The 20,504-nt window shown below is 33.2% G+C and overlaps 1 protein-coding gene across 1 annotated transcript in view; it reads left to right on the top strand.

Moving 5' to 3' along the window:
* The window catches only part of LOC108554578 (ras-specific guanine nucleotide-releasing factor 2), a 114,410-nt gene extending 101,226 nt beyond the window's left edge, over nucleotides 1-13,184 (top strand). The window contains exons 13-27 of the mRNA XM_017909903.1: nucleotides 556-616; nucleotides 703-838; nucleotides 1,548-1,930; nucleotides 2,249-2,358; nucleotides 2,704-2,805; nucleotides 3,589-3,810; nucleotides 4,346-4,525; nucleotides 4,833-5,140; nucleotides 5,957-6,084; nucleotides 7,210-7,230; nucleotides 9,602-9,977; nucleotides 11,358-11,455; nucleotides 11,704-11,986; nucleotides 12,374-12,571; nucleotides 12,927-13,184. Of these exons, the coding sequence (XP_017765392.1) occupies nucleotides 556-616; nucleotides 703-838; nucleotides 1,548-1,930; nucleotides 2,249-2,358; nucleotides 2,704-2,805; nucleotides 3,589-3,810; nucleotides 4,346-4,525; nucleotides 4,833-5,140; nucleotides 5,957-6,084; nucleotides 7,210-7,230; nucleotides 9,602-9,977; nucleotides 11,358-11,455; nucleotides 11,704-11,986; nucleotides 12,374-12,571; nucleotides 12,927-13,145 (2,825 nt within the window). The 3' untranslated portion in view covers nucleotides 13,146-13,184. The remainder of the gene's footprint in view (nucleotides 1-555; nucleotides 617-702; nucleotides 839-1,547; nucleotides 1,931-2,248; nucleotides 2,359-2,703; nucleotides 2,806-3,588; nucleotides 3,811-4,345; nucleotides 4,526-4,832; nucleotides 5,141-5,956; nucleotides 6,085-7,209; nucleotides 7,231-9,601; nucleotides 9,978-11,357; nucleotides 11,456-11,703; nucleotides 11,987-12,373; nucleotides 12,572-12,926) is intronic.
* Nucleotides 13,185-20,504: the final 7,320 nt, after the last annotated feature.

Below are 20,504 nucleotides of genomic sequence, written 5' to 3'. Positions count from 1 at the left end.
GCAATTCTGGTAGTTAGGAATGGCAAGAGCTACAATATTTTATTTAGTATGATTTACAATCTTGTCCTTACAGCAGCAATTTTCACAACTTTTGTATGAAACTATTATTCTGATCCTTAACTAGTTGATAGATTTTATATTAAATTCCATTTTCATTTTGTTTGGCAATTAAAATCCTTTTAGGCTGAAATTAAATCACAGTGTATGTATGTGTACATTCAAAAGCAAATTAGATTTCTATCAAAAATTGTTTTAAAAATTAAACTTGATATTTTGAATAATATTAGAATTTTTGTGGAATGCATTATGTTTGTAATAGCTTATTAAATATTTTGTATTCTGAAAATTCTCCAAGATTTCTGCTACTTCCTTCTTAGAGCTTCTTTAAATATTCCTCTTCCTATTTTCATTTTACTGTATGTTTTCCTGATTTGTCTTTTATCTATTGTTAATTCGTCACGTATGTGTACCACTAGTTAAAGCAATTGTTTTCCTGCAGGATATATATTTTTGTTCAATTTCTAATTTCTTTGTATTCATTTGCAACACTTCAAGCTTCTTTGGCTTTGGGGCTGCGCCGACATGCCACGCCTTGGCTGGTCTGCCTTGTGCAAAAGTGTGTTAAATACTTTATACATAATTAATGTAGTATTGCCGTGACTGCGAACTGATTTTAGAACTGTCAGTATGTTCGATGTCCAGCGGTATCAGCGAGAGCAGCGGCAGTGGTAGCGGAAGTGCCAGTACTCAGCTGCAGAACCGCGATTTCAAGATTATCCTCGATTTGAAATCTGGTGGAGCTCAAGTTACGGTGCACCTTGTAGCCCCTACCATTCAGGTATTACAACAGAGAAGTATAAATAATAGTAATAAATAATAATATACATCCTGTATGTAATTTATTATTTATGTAGTGTATAATTACATACAATAATTATATGCAAAGTCCACACGTAATTTATAATAATAATTTAATGTCTGTTAAGATTATGAACAAGAAGAAAGGCCATCGTTAAATTTCATGTAACCTAAAGAGGTTAGAAATGAGTACTAAGTTGAAAAATATAATCAAAAGAATTGTCATGTAATTAAATATTGTATTACTAGATAGCAAGAATTATACTAGCAAAATTTGTTCCATAATAATTGTTAAGAATCTAATATTTATTTTCGACTCTTTATAAATTAATTATAAGTTACGTAGTATTTGCAGTAGAATTTCGATTAAAAGTATAATATAATCGAATATTTATAGTAGAATCATCGAATTATATCAATAATACGATAGAAATGAGAAAATATTTAAGAAAACGGCTATAGTCAATGCCATTGACTGGATAATTATGAAGATTTGACGCACGCAGTGGCGACATCTTTGTTGGCGCGAAATTTGACTCGCAATTATAATGGCGGCTACTTATGCCGAATCATGGAAATTCTACTGCGCTTAAAAATCGATATAAGGTTTTAAAAATACTATATCACGTATATAAAATAAAGAGAAGAATAGGAAAAATTGGAAAATTGTTTGTAATTGGTAAATACAGGAAAAAGCTGCTTGGATCAGCGACATAAGCCAGTGCATGGACAACGTTCACTTCAACGACTTACTTCGAGGCTCGTTGTCGGACACTAGTTCCGTCACGATGCCTCAATCAATCAGAAACGACCCAAAACTGTTCAAAGATGACGTTGACATAAGGTTCAGTAGAACCTTGAACTCTTGCAAGATCCCGCAAATTCGATCAGCCACACCTGAACGTCTGCTTCAGCGTCTAACCGATTTGAGATTCCTCAGCATCGACTTCCTGAATACGTTTCTGCTAACGTATCGAGTGTTCACCGATGGTGTCACAGTGTTGGAAGCACTGAAGAAAGTGTTTTACGAGGCTGAGCCACCAGATTTTGAGATGCCTACTGGATCTCTCGTGTGAGTACAATAATTTCTTAATTTACCCCATTTGACTATCTTGCAAATGATTTTCCAGTAGAGATTATGCACTCAATTACATTTATTTTGTAGTGTATATAAGTAACTCAGTTTTTAAAGAAATTTTTGACTTTCGACTCGACGAAACTTTGAAATATTTGCATCGTGAGTGTTCAGTACCTTAGGATAATTTTTGTATCAGTTGAGAAAGTTAATATGCGAATGTAAATATGTGTGAAAAATAATTTAATTAATTTATCGCATTTAATGTTTACATTTTTCGTGGCAAAATATAATTTACAATTATTATATGACTAGGTCTCTGGATGTGCTGAGTGGGAACACGACAGACTCGCAATTGCACGTGGATGAAAGAAGAAGGAGCAGTATTTCACCACGCAGGATCAGTGGTGCTAGTTCAGTTTCCGGTATGATTTCCAATAATTCATAAATTAAACTGTTATTACTAAAAAGCACATCAGACACTCGATACTAATTTTACAAAGCTACAGAAATTATAATAAAATGAAAATATGTCGACACTAGCAATGGGAATCATGAAAAAGATATTAACAAAATTGGAATAAAAGTTGAAATTAATTTATCAACATTAATTATCGTAAGACTGTAAATTATAATATAAAATAATAATTATATGAACAGAAAATTTGTTTGATTTGATAGCTTCGTTATTAATAGCATTTGTCATGTAGAAATAAATTTATGCTTTTAATTTAATAGTTAATTAACGTTTGTTGTGGTTTTGTATACAGGGTATGGATCCGAAATAAGTGACTGTCGAGAAGTAAAGAGTCACAGTTCATGTGACACTATGAAAACGAGAGGATATTGGCGAAGTACTGGATACAAAAAGGGTAAATGGTTTATTAAAATAAGAAGCTCGCAATCAGCGTTAGTCTACATTCTCTCCATACGTAGAAACGAAGAATGACAACAAATAATTGATTTTCAAGAATTAAGAATATTTTTTTAATTTTTTTTATAAATTGTTCTTCACTCCTTCTTTTATTTTTATTTCCACTGGATACCATTTTGCAAAAGATTTAAATACGAACGATTTTTTCAATTTCTTCAATTTTTTTTTTATAATTCTCAATCATGCTAAGGACGAAGAAAATTTGGAAGATTTGCGAAAACAAGATACATTTTCCTAGTACAGAGAATTATACCGAATATATTTACAGTGAAATATGGTAAATCGTATCTTAAAATATTCGCACAAAGACGATCAATTTATCTTTCTAATTATTTGAAATTTCTTTTTTAAGTAGCTCCATCCCATCAAAATATATACTTAAGTAGCTTACAATTATTTTCAACATTCTTGCATGGTCCAGTAGAATACCTGCTCAGCCTTGACAAAACTATTTTCTGTTCTACTCTAGTAATTTACCAGTAATTTGCTAGTAATTTGCTTTTTCCAATTGAAATCGCGATTTATGATTTAACGAAAATAAATTAATCGGAATAAAATTCTCGAAAGTGTCTATTTCGATTGAAATATTCTCTTCTAAAGTGGATATATAAAATTGGCAAATCATGTGGGTTTGTGGAAAAACACGTGAAAGTTATTCTATGACTTCTATTGATTCGTGCCATTAGAAATAATTGTAACTGTCGATTAATCACTATTTTAGTTGACGAAGAGCAGCAACTAGGTTTGATTTCGGAAGCTCCTCCGATTATAAAACGAAGTCCCACTATACAGTCGTCCACTGCGTCGGCTGGTTCTCAATCGCCAGCGACACCACGAAAGATCAGCATTCGCGTGGACAAAGAAAAGAAAGAAGAAGACGACGGCTGTCATTTAACTATTCCGAAAGTCATAGCTGTATCGTCGAGTTCAGAAACTCTCACGGGTAAGATACTGAATTTCGGTGAAAATCTGCCGTTCTCTGTCGTTGGTTCGTGTTCTTACGATTAATCGTTTAAGGAGTGATAGAAATCATAGAATAACCCTAAATGCAATCACCTCTCTGTTTGTAAAAGATTAATTGGAACTGTGGAATTTTCTTCTCTTGCGAGACTTTCTTTGGAAAATAATTCATTCTAGTATTCTTTCATTTTACCAAATTTGGTACCCCTGCGTTACGCATGCAGTGTTTTTAGGTTATGTCGTTTTTTAATAAATCTTATTTGTACCCGTTCAAGTATAATTATTCGATACCAAATGGTGTTACTCAGGGAAAGACAAGTTAAATGTAAATTGTTGTATACGTACTAGGAATTGTAATAAAGTAACATAATTTCGATAGTAGAATTGAATTAAGTGTAATTAAACAGTGATTTTAATCGAAGTGTATTTTTATTCACGAATAATTTCTTTCGTATTTTATTTTATTCTGATAAATATTTCTTATGGTTATTGATATTAATTTTTCGTTATTATTTCAGATAATACGGTAATTAGTGCACCTTCATCTCCAAGTAACCTAAGTTCCGTTACGTTGGTCGGATCGACTGGTTCCGGCTCAGGTTCTGGATCAGATCGAAGCCCACAAGATGGCGGTACTTACTCACGTGGGGTCTCTGAAGAAACGGACACACCTGTTGCAACGGATCCCCTAAAAGATGGTAAAATAACGAAAGCATGAAATACTACATTTGATTTCGAAGAAAACAAAAATTGAAAATCTTTTTCACAAGTTCCAAACAATAAAATATACTATTTCTACAAATTTTTAAAACAGACATAACCAATAAGTTACTTTAAGAAAGATTTTGTTACTAAGGAATAATAATTTTATTAAATAGTTTCAAAATATTATAATTACAATTAAATTACAATTACAATTATAATATTATACAACTAGTATTTTTATTAACAATTTTCACGTGTCATTAAATTAAAATTTTCATTGTAAATGTAAAATATTTCCAGATGGTCAGTTTACATACGACGACTCCGATCCTGGAACACCACGACAAGTAAAGGAAGAAACACCAACGATGACACCTACGACACCCAAAGAGAAAACCATGGAAGCAAGCGAAAGTGAAGTCAGTAAACAAGAGAAGGAGAAACAACATACAAAGGAAACTGAAAGCAGCAGTTCAGCTGCGCGGCCTTCGTCTCCACCGCATAATCAGCAAAAGCCACCGTATCATCACTATAACGAACACAGATCATCAATTGCTTCAGCTCCTGCGGCCACCACAAGGAGTGGCTCGATTTCAACTATAACTGGAGTATGTCGAGAAATGGTTCCTTCACATATTTTCCATCTAAAATATTTTAGATATTTAATACAAATTACAAAATTCTATATTCCAATGACAAATTTTTCTAAAATAATTTCTTTTCCTTGAAACAAAATTATTTAGAAATTTAATTTTTATTTAGACATGGGAGGAGAAAAGTAATAAAATGTAGTCGAATTATTCCAGTTTTCGAATATATTCTGTAGAAGAGTTTTATGACCCCTCATCATAGTTAGAACAAAGGAAGGCTCTAAATAAAGAAAGTCGTTATTTGTGACATAAGAAGGCCTCTGTTGCTAGGTGACAGCCTGGACTATAGAGGGCTCCTATGTGAGGCTAATTGAGATATAGATGGCTCTACTATAGTGAATAATACAACACAAGTTTTACTGAAAATTATTTCAGAAAATTACAAAGAACATAACACGCCACAATCTCTGTAAAAGCACCCCATAATTTGTAATATAATCAGAAATAGAGTAATTCCACATGGAAGAATAAGTCAAAAATATGACAACAAATTTTTCTACACGAAGCTATAGTTCACAATCCTAATTTATTTATTTATAAAAACGACCATAACTTCTATCTCGCAATACAATATTACCCAACTGCGTTTAAATATGGCGAATCGATAAATAATAATAGGTAACTTCTTCCAAAAGAAGAAAGTTCAGTATGAAAAATTTTGTTCCATATTTTCCACTTATTTTCTACATAGGTCGCAGCGAACAGTTTTATCAGCGATAGGTTTTCTATTAATTAAATTAACGAAATTATTGATCGTGTCATTTCATTTCGTAGAATTATTGGGCGAGCAGACGATCGATTCAAGAAACTGAAATGTCATCCCAACAAGGCAACTTCCAGCACGACCAGGTCTCCAGTAAAGTGGGAGTAGTGATAACCAGCTTCCGGCAGAGTAAACGAAGGTTCGTTCGAGTATTCCTGACGTGTTTAAGTGTTTACATCCATACATTGTTGTACACATCATGAAAAAGAGTGCGCATGTCGATCGATCTGAGGTTTTCATTCTCTCGGAGATTGTACGATATATGAGATCGAGCAACGTTCGTGGTCGTCTACTGTGTTCGCTCGAGGAAGACAGTAGAGGGCAGCAGCATCGTGGGCAGTAAAGACGCATCGAGCCAATCGATGAAGACGATCGATGTCTCTATCGGAATTACGCGTACCTCGAATATAATTAAGAAACTGATTTGTACAGGCGTTTGTATCTTAGAAACCACAGAGGAAAGCAGAAGAGAGAAAATAGAAAAAAAAAATTATCTCTATTTCGTTTCACGGTATCGCTATTGAATGTTGATTGTAATAAAGGTATTTTTCACTTTCTTACGCATGAGTGCTTTGTCTCGGTATTCTTACGTGTTTTCTTCCGCCTACAATGAATCTTCCTTTATTTATTTATTTCGTAGACAGAGATATCTTTCTATCTTTATTTGAACAATACTATTTTCTAATTATTTATGAAATACTGCATACGTAACGATTGAACAGTTTGTGTGTATCTTACGTTACTCTTACCACAAGGCCATCTTATTTTCCTTGTGATTAACAATCATCATGTATTATTCTCTTTTTCACTTTTATTTCGTATACTTTCTTCTATTCCACGCTGTTTAATTTCTCAAATCGAGAATTTCAAAATATCCGTCTCGTGATCTCTCATCTTTTGTGATCGTTCACGCCTTTCAGCGGAGAAACATGGACACGAGACCTCTACCTGTTCAAACATATTGTCATATTGCTTAGAAAATTTGTTTGAAATGAATTTTCGTGATCACGTGCATTTGATATCATTTCTTATATACGATATGTTAGTAACGTGTATATTTTTTTCAAGTAACGTGACGTTGGTTCCAATGGTAATGCGAATCGTTTCTATTCGTAAATCGAGGCGCTTATTTTCTGTGCATTTGTCCGCTATTTCGAGTATGACGTCCCACGAGTAACTCATGAAATTAATTTCTCAGTACAGGATAATATTTTAGTTATTTCAATGCAATTGTATTTCATATGACGTTTTGTGTCACTTATAGCGTTGGACCTGAACCTATCTGGTAAGTGTCATCATTTCTGCTTCTGCAACACTGCAATTTTTCCACTCTGTATGATGCATGGCGAGCTTTGTTTCACCAACTCACTTGAATGCTCTCTCGTCGTTTTGCTGCTTGCATTCACTCGAAGCACACTGCAAAGCAAAAAGGAACAAATTGAAATTTGAATCTTGTACTTCTACTGAAATACTCTTCCTTGCATTAAGAGAAGCTGAACTTACTTAAAATAAAACAATACAATTTCAGAATATTTTATGTATTATATATATAACAGAAAGAATATATAAATATGTAAATATTAATTTCTTAATAAAATAAGAAATATATGAAATGTTCAATGAGGGTTCAATTTTAGGGACATGTTTTGATGTGAATTTTATTTTTATTTCTAAAAGATTGTTCTACAAATTGAACAAAAATAATTCTTCTGATTGGTAGGGGAAGGAGATATCGACTTTATATTTTTTAAATTTTTAACCATTGTAACTTTGCGCACATTCTATTTGGAATATTTTCTTAATAATGGACAAAATTTCGAATGCATGGAAGCCTGAACCTGATTTATTACAATCTCCTGTTTTGAAACCAAAATTTTATATCGTGATACCATAACATCGCTTCAGGCCCTACTATAAATCTCGTATCTTTTGTTTTGCGAAAATAATCAAAGCTGTATCGATACCTTGTAAGATACAAGGAAACTTTCTAAATATTTTATATTTTCATTTATTTGTATTAATTACCCTGCATCATGGGCGAGCTAAACGAAATAGAAATAGTTTCGAATTGTTAGACGCCTTGTGTTACTTGTCGTTCGTGGTGACAGTGCTCACTATGATTATAATTACTACAGCAACTGGATACAGCTATTGCATTAGTCGGTATTTGTTGATTAAATAGACAGCAAGGAGCACACTAGTGCACGTTAGATTTTAGATTAGAAGAATCATTCGCAATAGGCTGATTTATCTGCCAGTATTTCGATGAGAGAGATTTTATTTCGATATTATACGATATTTTGTTATAAAATAATTTTTGATTCAATGATTATACGAATCAATTATGGAATATAATTAAAATGTTATTTGTCTATGTACAATTTAGTTATTTATTTAGTATACGAGATATCTCTGGTGACTTTTCAGTTAATTCGTTCATAGTGATTTTGAGATATGCATCTACGTACTGTTTAGTTATTTATTTAGTACTTGCGATATTTTAGTCAATTTATTCGTGGTGATTTTGAGGGAGCAGAAGGTTAAGATAAAATCGCGAATTTGTTTCAATTTATTTTGAGAAATTGCAAGATTCAGCGTATTTCGAATGATTTGTAGAAAAGGTATATAGAGTAGAATTTACTTTATTTACTATGTGCTGAGTAGTTTGTAGATAATGAAAAAAGAGATATGTGTTCTGTTTATTACACTTATTTAGATGTTTATTATTGTCCAATAAGTTAGGTGTCATAAAATTGTGGAAGGCACAAAGAAGATAAAATTTAACGTTCTTTCTTTATTTATTTCACAACGACCTAGTAAATGATTTAAAAATGAGCAATTAAAAATTTCTAAGTCATTTATTATAAAAATGCCAACTTTACGTCAAATATAATAATTTATATAAAAGAAATATAAAAATATTTAATATTTAACGTATTAGAAAAATATTTAATATATTAGGTTCATATAGCAAGTATTTATTATCGAATTATTTATGTCATCGAATTAACAATTTCTTCCATAAGTTAAATTTATTTATTTTTCTAAAAAGCAATCTGGTAAACTAATATAATATTATAATAAATAATTTCTTCATTAGCAAGTTTTAATATGAAATCAAATTAATAAACAACTAATAATATTCGAAAAAACATAACAAACAATTGAGAACCAATACTTAAACACATATTTTAATGCAACAACGTCGTACATAAATTCACTGGCTATTAAACCGCAGCAAAAATAGACTAGAAATAAAAATTCATTTGAATGAAAATTCGAAATCCTAAACGACAAGTACTTCCGAACATTTTACTTTTAAACCAAGAGAAACTTCAATTATCGAAGAAGATTCATTCACGAATAAGGTCAACGAACCAAATTTCGTATGTCGAATGAACTAGGTAAATGAATCATATTAACAATAACTAACAAATTACTAATTAATTAACCAATCGAACATGATCATTCCTTTGAATAATATGAACTTATAAACAAATACCATTCATGAACAACATAGGATATAAATTCGATTCGTCGTACTATTCGAAGGAATAACCATAAAAGTAGGGAGAGATCAATACTATAGATGCATCACGTACAAATAAAAATCTATAAAACGAGGAAATCACTAATGCCACCTTCCATGTATCTAGGTCCAGCAACCACACGGCTGCAGCTGCATTTGCAATTGCAACATCCGCCTCGAGCAACCCTCCAGACAAATGCATCGATGGGAATCGCAGTGGTTCTTGCCGGGACAAGAACAGGCGGAAGGAGTCGGTTATGTCAACAGCAGCCACCATGAGAGTGTTGAACGTTCTCAGACACTGGGTCTCCAAACATGCGCAAGATTTCGAGTCTGACCAGAGATTGAAGAACCTGACGATCGAGTTCCTCGAGGACATCATCTACTGCCCTAATCTCCTCCCAGCTGAGCATAAAGCAGCCAGCCAGCTGCTCAGATTGATCACGAAGGAAGAGCCGGAAAGTAACAAAGTGGACCTCAAGAAACTGTTGTCTCCACCGACTGTACGTATGCACTATATATAGATAATTAGCAATTATAATCGAGATTAATTTATGTTAGGGGGTTATCACGCAAGGGAATAGTAGTCAGTGGATACGGTGGGGACACTGTATAATTTTAGATATTTATATTTATATATGTAGAGTCACACAGTCCCTACTTCGCTGGAGAGTACTTCGGATACTCAGATTTACTGCAGAATAGGGACTGGATTGGTTTCAGTCTGTATTTTCGACTCGACTCTCACTGAACGCAACACTTTACCATAACTCGCAATCACAATTCTCAATAACGCTCGCTCTAAGACTATCTTAGCTCTCACTCTACCTTCCAGAGTAGGCCCTTTAACACGTTGAGTGCTACGTCAGTCCCTAGGGACTGACAGTAGACTTTTCGTTTGGACGGTGTTGATTCCAGGGACTGACAGCGAATTTTTCGTTTGATCATCATCGGTGCGTAAGACTGGCATTGTCAAGGGTTAAATTATCAATGACAATTAATATATCGTAAAAATTTAATTCCCTCTGCTAAAGTAAATCTTTACACTTCCGTGGCTTTTTTCGACTGATCGTTTCTTGGTGATCGCCTTTTTGCTTTCTGGCATTCCCCACCCCATTATCTTCTGTTTATAATTTGTATATTTGTGCATTGGCTGTACCATTCTCACAGTCCAAACGACAAAGTGAAACAAAGTAATCTTCTGTTCATACCCTTCGGTATACTTGAGCACTCGGCATCAAGTGCTCGCTAGCTGCCGCCTGAGCGGAAAGTATAGCAAGATCGGCGCCGCACTCAACGTGTTAAGCCCGTCTGGAAGGCAAGGGCCTCCCCCGAAGGAGGAGAAAATTCCCTCCACGCAAGACTCTGGGGTAGAAGGATTCCTCCTACAGGTTAGGCCCTCCGAAGGGTTACCCACGCGGGGCCCTCAGTTTACAATGGAGGAAACCGAGGTTTCCTACCTCACTTGGCCTGGCCCCGACTTCCTATGACTTATCTGACCGCCAGACTCTAACGGGACCTCTATACCTGGCGAGGTGTTCCCTGTAGGAACGCTTCGATCATCGTGCCTTAACGGTGTCTAAAAATATCCTACATATATGTAGTGTTGCGGCCCTAGGACCGCAATGTCCCAGGTCAAGTGGAGGACTGGTTTATGTCCTTATTATCAGCGTCCCTTGATTTGTATATACTCATCGTCACCTAAACCATTGCTTGGGTAAACAAGGACCCAAATTATTTAACATCCACCATCACAGAATAATTCTTTTTCATACGTTTCTACACATAAGTATTAATTCAATAATAAACTTCGATATTAAGATGGATATATTCCACAGAATTTTTACTTGATCCCCACTTAGAAAATTTTCCTGTGATTTCAGGTACAAACGAGGGAGAGCATAGAGACTCTATCCGCTCTCGAAATCGCAGAGCAAATGACATACCTGGATCACAAGATTTTCGTATCCATCTCTAGCGAGTAAGTTACGCGATGGAAAATATATACTGCTCCCAATAGTGAGAATATTATAGAAAATACGAAAATTTTCATTGCAATTCTTATTGAAAAGTAAATATCCATTTCAGTGCCGTTCACAAGGGTAATATTTAAGATCGCGTATCACGTGACATAAATGTTTTAATAATTAAAAGACGTGTCCTATTTATTATTATTAAATGACAATTTATATTTGAACAAAGTTTGTTTAACTCGCCATTTTTGTGCAGGGAATTCCTTGGCCAAGCGTGGATGAAAACTGACAAGGCTACGCGAGCTCCCCACATTCTCTTAATGACAAAGAGATTCAACGAAGTGTCGCAGTTGGTTGTTTCAGAGATTATTCGACGTTCCAACATGTCAGCGAGGGTCGCTGCGATCGAGAAATGGGCTGCAGTTGCACACATTAGCAGAGTCTTGCACAATTACAATGGCGTGCTGCAGATCTGCGCAGCCTTCACAAACACCAGTGTTTACAGATTGAAAAAGACCTGGGAAAAGGTGTCCAAAACGGTAATCTCTTTGGAAATAATTTCTCCAAACTTATACTAGTCCGACATTAATATTCCTCTCTTATTCAAACATTGTAATTGAATGTATTCGCAACGACGTCATTTTCAAAATTAAATTTCTCGAAAACGATGAACCTACCCCACGATTTTGCCTTGTTCGTATTATTTTGATTATTTTGCATTCATAATTATTATCACATAGCCTAGTATATTTTATTTTGTAAATGAATATATGTTATGTTGAAATATATGTTGAAATGTTTTATTTTATAAATTATTTAAATAACTGGAATAGCGTGCCTCGTAAATTTCAAAGGTGTTTAAGAACAAAAAGAATTCGTTATTAAGCACGTGTGGGCTATAATAAATTTACGTGATTAATTTACAGACGAGACAAACGATCGACAGCCTACAAAACATCGTGTCATCAGATGGCCGTTTTAGAAATCTACGAGATGCTTTGCATCGTTGTGACCCACCTTGCATACCTTACTTAGGTTTGTATCTGACCGATCTCTCTTTCATCGAAGAGGGTACACCAACAATGACCGAAGACGGCCTTTTAAATTTCTCCAAAATGCGAATGGTGAATATTTTTGCTTATTATACATTCACAATTATACATAACTAAAATATTTATAATACTATTATATAATATCAAGCTTTGTTAATTAAGAATTATCTTTCACTAGTGATAAATTATTCTCGTTACTTTTTCTCAGTTATTAATTTAATACCATTACTAGGCGCAGGAATATTTGTCCACTAATGATTATGCAATAAGGATGCTAGATCGTAGAAAATTACATCGGAGAATGTTTAAGTACACTGGAAAGAATCACGCCACTATAAATTCCATAGCAGAGACATTTGCACTATGTTTCACCGTCAGATAAGAAAAGTGCGCGAATTTTAAAGAAATTCGTGCAATTTATTTGCAGATTGCCCACGTGATTAGAGAGATACGGCACTTCCAGCAGACACCGTACAAAATAGAACTGATAACGAAGGTAACGAATTACCTGCTGGACCCGTCGTTGCTGCTGGACGAGAAGGACCTCTACCACAAGTCCTTGGAGATCGAGCCAAAAACATCCAGGCTAAGTAGTTCAACCTTAATTATTCTGCCACCCTCCGTCAGCCACGCATCCACAAAGTGAACCTAACTATCAAGCAAACTTCGATACGTAACGTAATTATCCCTGTCTTATCCTCGAGCTATTTTCTAGATAATAAGGAAAATGGTAAAAAAAGGAAAAAAAGTGAAAGAAAATGAAAAAAGATCCGCACCGAGAGTCGAATCTGCAACCGCGATTAGCAGAAGCATTTATGTCGGGTTTCACCTTTCGCCACGTGCAAACGAGTAATCGAGTCTCCTTAAAAATATAAGGCGGTGGTAGGAACCGAGCTGTACCATTCTCGACATCTCGAGAATTTCGACATTCGAGAACAGGAGTAAATATTCCACCGAGGTTGTAATCCAGAGCTTAACCAGCGAGCGTATCCTGATATTCCCCGAGTTTCTTCGAAAGTAGATGTCCAATATTTCCTGCAGCCAGTAACGAACGACGTCGTTTTATATCGGACACGAGCCAATGTGTTTTCAACCCCGTCCATTTCTGTCCACTCTCGCTCGTCGTCACAGTAATGTCCGTTTTCCCCGTACTTCGATCCGTGGATTACAATGTACGTTTACGTCGAATCCGTGAAATGTGGATACCTCGAACGAAGAGAGAAAGAGAGCAGAAAGAAATATCGTACATTTCGGTCACGAGAAGCACACTTGAACGAGAGCCGTGATCGAGAGTTGGAATTTTTTCGTTGCGACGCTGGATCGTTCTGGGATGCACACGAGGGTAGAGCTTATGGGACGAAACTCCTATCGTTTTAATTTACCTGATCACTGTCATCGAGACGTATACATCGTCGAGAGACGACGTTAAACAGGTGGACGTTGTTGCTAACATCTTCGATGATGAATCTTGACGGGGTATAGAGTAGTCGACGAAGCTGGGAAGGGATTTTGATCAGTGACTTTTAGTTAGCCTAGCTCAATCGAGCAGTATTATACTCCTTGAGACGCGAGTTCAAAACGAACATTGATATTAAAGAAGAGAGTTAGTAGAGATGGGGATTAGCAGCTGAGGTCGAAGATTGTATCTGACAATCAGTAGGGTAATGACATAATGCCTTCGATCGGCTCCTAGACCTAACCTAATTTTTATTCTGTCCCTGGAGATGTCTTGCGAGAGGATTTTCTTATCGTTTAACGTGCAGTGCTATATCGTGGAGGTGTGTGTTTTTTAGTCGCCGATTCGTTGATTATTTATGGTGGATCAATTTTATTTGTCGAAATCTAGATATAGAGGGAGACGTATTTATATATCGTATCGTCACGTTTCTGTGCGAAGCTCTGTTGGTAACGTTGCAATCCACGGTTACCGACCGGGGTACTTCTTAACCTCATTTCGTGTGTGAAGTTTATCCGCATATTGAAAACGCGCATATCAGTAAAAATGTATTTAGATGTAATCCAAAAATGTTCATTCCGCCGTTCTTGGCGATACTTTTAGTGTTACTGTCTAATAATTGTGGCATTGAAATCATTGTAGTGAGTGTGGAGAAAATTAATATTCGTGTCGATTCGTTCGGGTAAACAGATTATTTATTAAATTAGGTAGGTTACGCTTCATTACGTTCCATTATCCCGTGTTGTTTCGTTTGATTTAAATAAAAATAAAATCGTTCGAGATTGGAAGATTACAAGGTGAGAAGTGTACAGAGAAAAATGAAGGGATTTATCACTTTCGATTCTATATGTCTGTATACAGTGAGGAATTTAACGACAAAGTGCTTATCAGATTGAAATGCAGTATATATAGTATGTGCAAAATAATAGAATAAAGCAAGATGTTCTTCGCGCAAGAATTATCAGCCAAAGATATAGAATAATATTCCTTATACATTTTTCTCCTTTTAAATAACAATATTAGTGATAAGCTTCAATCAGCTGAAAAAGTAGAACGTGTAATTCTTCGTAATTTTCATTTTTTATCCAATTATCAAAATGATCTTCATTATGCCTTTCTCAATCTCAAAAAGATTTAACCTCGTATTATAATAATCTTTATTTCACTGTTGGCCGTATCTAAATTCAAAATTTTGAAATTATTTTTCGTGCAGCATAATGCTTCCTGATGTTATTATACCTCTTAGCTTGTCTGCGAATAAATTGTGGTTTTTAGAAACTATTTTTAAAATGGTATATTTCTATTTAAAACAATAATTGTTACGATTATTTATACAATTTCTTCAATTGAAGTTTAATAAAATATCGAAGATTCTGCGTCGCGAAAAATTGGTAACTACCAAAATACGATTGCATTTTGTTTCGATATAATTTTAAATTTACGCAAAAAATTATCCAAATTTGTTTCTATTACATCGTATTACGGCAAGATAGCAATAATTTGACTATTTAATTTTAAAAAACTGAAGAAAAATGCATCCTCTTCGTTAAATTTTTCGTTCACCTTAACGCCGACAGAGGCGCTGCGCAAGCCACGTTTACATGATATCGAACGGCGCATCGATCGCGCGCATGTCGATTCTGTTTACACCTTTCTATCGTCGACGTAAATGCCGGAAACATAACCTCTAAACGATAATACGATATCTCTTCTGTGTAATATTATATCGTATGTTAAACACAAATTCGAAATTCGTTACGTACGAAGCTTTAAATGTGAGACCACTGAAAACCGCAATTTATTTTCGCGTAATTTAACATTTCTCTCCTATATTAAATTCCACTCTGTCTGTATACTGACGAGAACAGTAGAACATGATACGTGGACAGCGTTGAACGTGTTCTAGCACATTCCACGCGGACATTTCACGCGAATGAAAAATCAATTTGGTACCGCAGCGAGCCACTTTTCAATAATCACTGTAAATCTTCAACTAGTCGTGTTTTTCCGTTGATCGTAGCTTATCTGGATCGTAATTTTACATTGTATAAATATCTGTGATGGAAGAATAGTAGTTATTGTAAATACGAAGCGTATCGCTGATAAATGTTGTTGAAAAGTCGAATGGACTATAATCCGCGTGATTCGCAAACCATGCATGAAGTTTATAACACTGGTACTTTCGTCGAAGTCGAATATGCTTGCAATACATTTCCCTCCTTTTTCTTTTTTCTTCTTTTTTTGATTACGCGATGCAAACGTATTCGTCTACGATGAAATTCAATATAAAACGGTCAAGCACACAAATTCAATCGTCAATTCTTTTCTCACTATATTTGGGATTAATACGCAGTGAAAAATGAAAAGAAAAATTAAATTTTATCGTATATACTGTATAACAAATATTATATTATATTGAGAATTATTTTTATAATTTTTGGAATTCATTTGATATTTTATTTTAAATTAGAATATTAAAATTGGTACTTAAAATTGTCAATTCGAGGAAGTTGGAAAATTCCAAAGATTTATACTGACATAATATTATACTAATATAATATTACTGTAATATAATACAATACTACGTAATTATTTTCTCAAAATTAATATTCCAAATTTCATATAATTTTTTGAATTTACAATGAAAAAGTTTGTAATGTTCAAAATTAATATTGGTCACAATATTGTATAATATAATATTATACTAATATAACATTATTAATATAATATTATACTAATATAATATTACTGTAACGTAATACAATACTACGTAATTATTTCCCCAAAATTAATATTCAAAATTTTATATGATTTTTTGAATTTACAATGAAAAAATTTGTAGTGTTCCAAATTAGTATTCGTCACAATATTGTATAATATAATATTATACTAGTATAACATTAATATAATATTATACTAATATAATATTACTGTAATATAATACAATACTACGTAATTATTTTCTCAAAATTAATATTCCAAATTTCATATAATTATTTGAATTGACAATGAACAAATTTGTAGTGTTCAAAATTAGTATTGATCATAACATTGTCACTTGACATAAGATACTCATTGAAATTCAGAGGATTCAATATTGATATTTGTGTGAAATATATATATACCAATTACCAATTTTTTTCGTAATTTTTTGTCATTGTTTATGCAAAAGACGATCGAATTTGTGTATCTCGATCGAAAGTTATTTCTCCCTCGATCTTCTATTTTTTCGAAAGTGAAATACTCTAACGAGTCAGGGATGGAGTACCTGAATACAAGAGCCTCAACTTCGTTATTAATTTTTATTATTACACGATACATTAACAAAGACACAACAGTGTAACGTTGCTTTTGAAACAAAAGACACGTATTATCTCGGAAATTTGTGATTTAATGTTTAAACAAATTTACGAATAGTGGAAGAGAGCGAGGCAAATAGAAAGGTTGAAACGAGGATACTTGAGTACAAGTTAATATTATATACATGGCTAACTTTACGGAGCATATCATTGTTACAATCAATACTCTATTAATTCCCTTGTGTTCCGCAAGATTTCGTATCTTAAATTCGACGATAATCCTCGATATCGCGTTCGAGGTATCGACGAGGTTTAAACGTGATTAACGTGACTTCTACATATCTAAAATCACTGGAAATTCGAGACAAACGAAGGATCTTTTATTTCCCGAACCGTTTCCTTTGTCGATATCAAGGATCAATGTCGATATCAACTGTCGATATCAAGTATCTACACATTTCCACAAGCTTGTCGTCGTTAATTAATTAAAACAAGTAGAAGAATGTGCCAACTTGTCTTCGAGATGCGCGACAGTCGAGACGTTGGAAACGGGACTTAACAATCTCGCCTCTCTATAAACGCCTTGATCTATGGCCAAGCTCGTGTAACCCGTAGAAGAATATTTTCAATTAAAATGTTTCCACTGAAGAAACTATATCAATAGTGTGCCAGTTTCAATTAAATCTATCGATTTTAACGATATTTTCTACATCTCCATTCATAAATATTAGTAAATATCCTAATCGATTCTATAATCAAAATATACAATAATCGACGTAAATTATGAGAAGTTAATATTTTTATTGAAATTCTATTTGTTTAAATTTATTCTTTTGATTTTTCGAGAGGATCCAAGGATTCTGAATATGCAGCTAAGATTTTTGAAAAATAAATAGTTTTAAAAATAAAATAAATAAGTTTTAAGGGGAAAGCATTTTGGAGGAACTGGAATTTGAGAAATTTCAATTCAATTTGAAGTTAATTGTTATAATAGACAATTGAATTATACGAATGTTGAAATTAAATTCGTCAAAACTGTGATTGAAAGGTGGGGAATATACTGGGTGTCCTAAAGTTCCCTATAGAAAATACAGTTTGAAATATAAATACGAACACAGTGCTTATTTCACGTTTCATAAGTTATTATAATTTTTTAATAAAGTATTATTAATTATTTGAATTTTATTTCTAACTTTTGTTAAACAAAGCTTGTATGAGAATTTTTATAAAAATTTCCTTGTATAAAAATTAAAAAAATTTTTATAAATAAAATAATTTTTTTAAAATTTGTATAATTTCTATATGTACATTTTCGTACATTTTATGATTTATGCATATCGATTCTTTATAGTTCAAGCTTCGCGAATAAAATGATAAATAATTCTGAAAAATTGTTAGAATTTCCTCACGATTTTTCACATTCGTTTCACTATTACCTAATACTTATGAAAGGAGCTGTACGTCACTCCCTTTTCTTGTAGATATATAGCTACATTTTGTTATGAGGAATTTTTTAAATAATCCAGGATATGACTTTCATTCCAAACATCTCGAAATGTTCAAATATCCAATTTTCCAATAATTTTTCATACAAATTTGCACCCTATTTATAATTCACACTTGCAACATGTCGCCAATATATGAATTTTAACGTGTATGAATTCTACTCGTATTTTTCTGTACAGACACGACAGACACACTCATCTATACACACTTACACACGAATACACGAATACGTAATATTAAATGGTAACTTAGACAGAGCTAGATAACTATTGTTGTTGTTGATAAATCTCGATATGCAAACATAAATGACTAAGTATAATGCATTATCACAAATGTTACAGACACGCACGTGTGCGTGTAGAGGTATAAAATTAATGAACGTTTTTCTTTGAGCATCAACCTAAACGATGTCTACAGATTCTATGAATTGTTATGCCACTGTGTCGTGTAAGTGACGTCGCGTGAAAGAAAAATGATTTCCTCGATAAAGGGCACTTCTAAAATTAATCATGATCGTTAGATTAGCGTGATTCCTTAACGAGGTAACACGAGGAAACGTCTATCTCGTATCTGTAATCAGAATTTAGGTGTATAAGACATAAGAGATAATCAGGATTTACAAACATTGTTCTATTAAATGAGACAATCCTTGATGTATATTCATAGTTATCGTTTATACATAACTATTGTTCTATCGCTAGTTAAATTAGTATTCAAATTGATTTCTTCTGAAATTTATGCAGTTGGGAGTTTATTTTATTGGATTAGAGAAAATTGGCACAAAAGTAAAATTTCAATATTCATTTTTCTTTTCCATGTTTGATGAATATTAATTTTTTGATATTCCATGAAATATAAATTTTGTTGATTAAATAATATAGTTTCGTCACTTTTGAATATTTAGGGATGTAGCATGTTTCATATATTTTCTTTCCATTTGATTTTTATCAATTTTTTAATATTGAGAGCATAAATATGTAAATTTTGTTTATATTTGATCAGTATTAATTTACCTGCTACAATTTGGATTTAATTATTTCAATAATAGAATTTTGTTAATTAATTGAATTCAAAATATTATTCCAGAAATTGAAATAACTTTTGATTCAGATTTTATTTTTATTTGTCAATTATTTTACCATGTACATTATTAATTTCACCAGACTAGATTCTAATTTTTATATAATTAAAAATTCTATGGATTAATAAATTTATTTCACAGGAATAGTAATAATTAATACAATTTTATTATAATTTCCTTAATTGACATTAACTTTCTGTCACCTCGACAAATTTGCAGTTCATTCTTAGAATATACCTCAGTCGCTATTAAATATAGAATTTTATACAGTTAGAGGTGTAATCCTGTTTCATACGATGATCAATGTTAATTTCCAGACATCTCGAGTCACTTATATTTATTCCTTCAATTTTAACTTTCGCCATTTTGTCTGTATTAAAAATAAATGAATTATGATAAAGAAGCTCGATAAATTCACCGAGATATTAAAATTAATCTTTAAAAATTCCAAGCAATCGAATCGAACAGTCGAACGTTCGGATTTAAGAATAGCGTTCATAATGGAGGAACAGGTAACCCAGAACAGAGGTATCGTCGAATAGTTTTGTTACTAACAATGAGAACTCGTGAGGATTACATTATTCGATCCGACAGCTTGCTGCCATACAAAAGTTTCAGAGGTAATCAAAACTTGTACGACTATATGTTCTCTAGCGTAATGAA

The sequence above is a fragment of the Eufriesea mexicana genome, unplaced genomic scaffold (genome assembly GCF_001483705.2).
Source record: "Eufriesea mexicana isolate 0111107269 unplaced genomic scaffold, ASM148370v2 scaffold49, whole genome shotgun sequence".
Lineage (NCBI taxonomy): Eukaryota > Metazoa > Arthropoda > Insecta > Hymenoptera > Apidae > Eufriesea > Eufriesea mexicana.
Note: the sequence above shows the minus strand (reverse complement) of the source record. Positions and strands in the feature narration are given on the sequence as shown.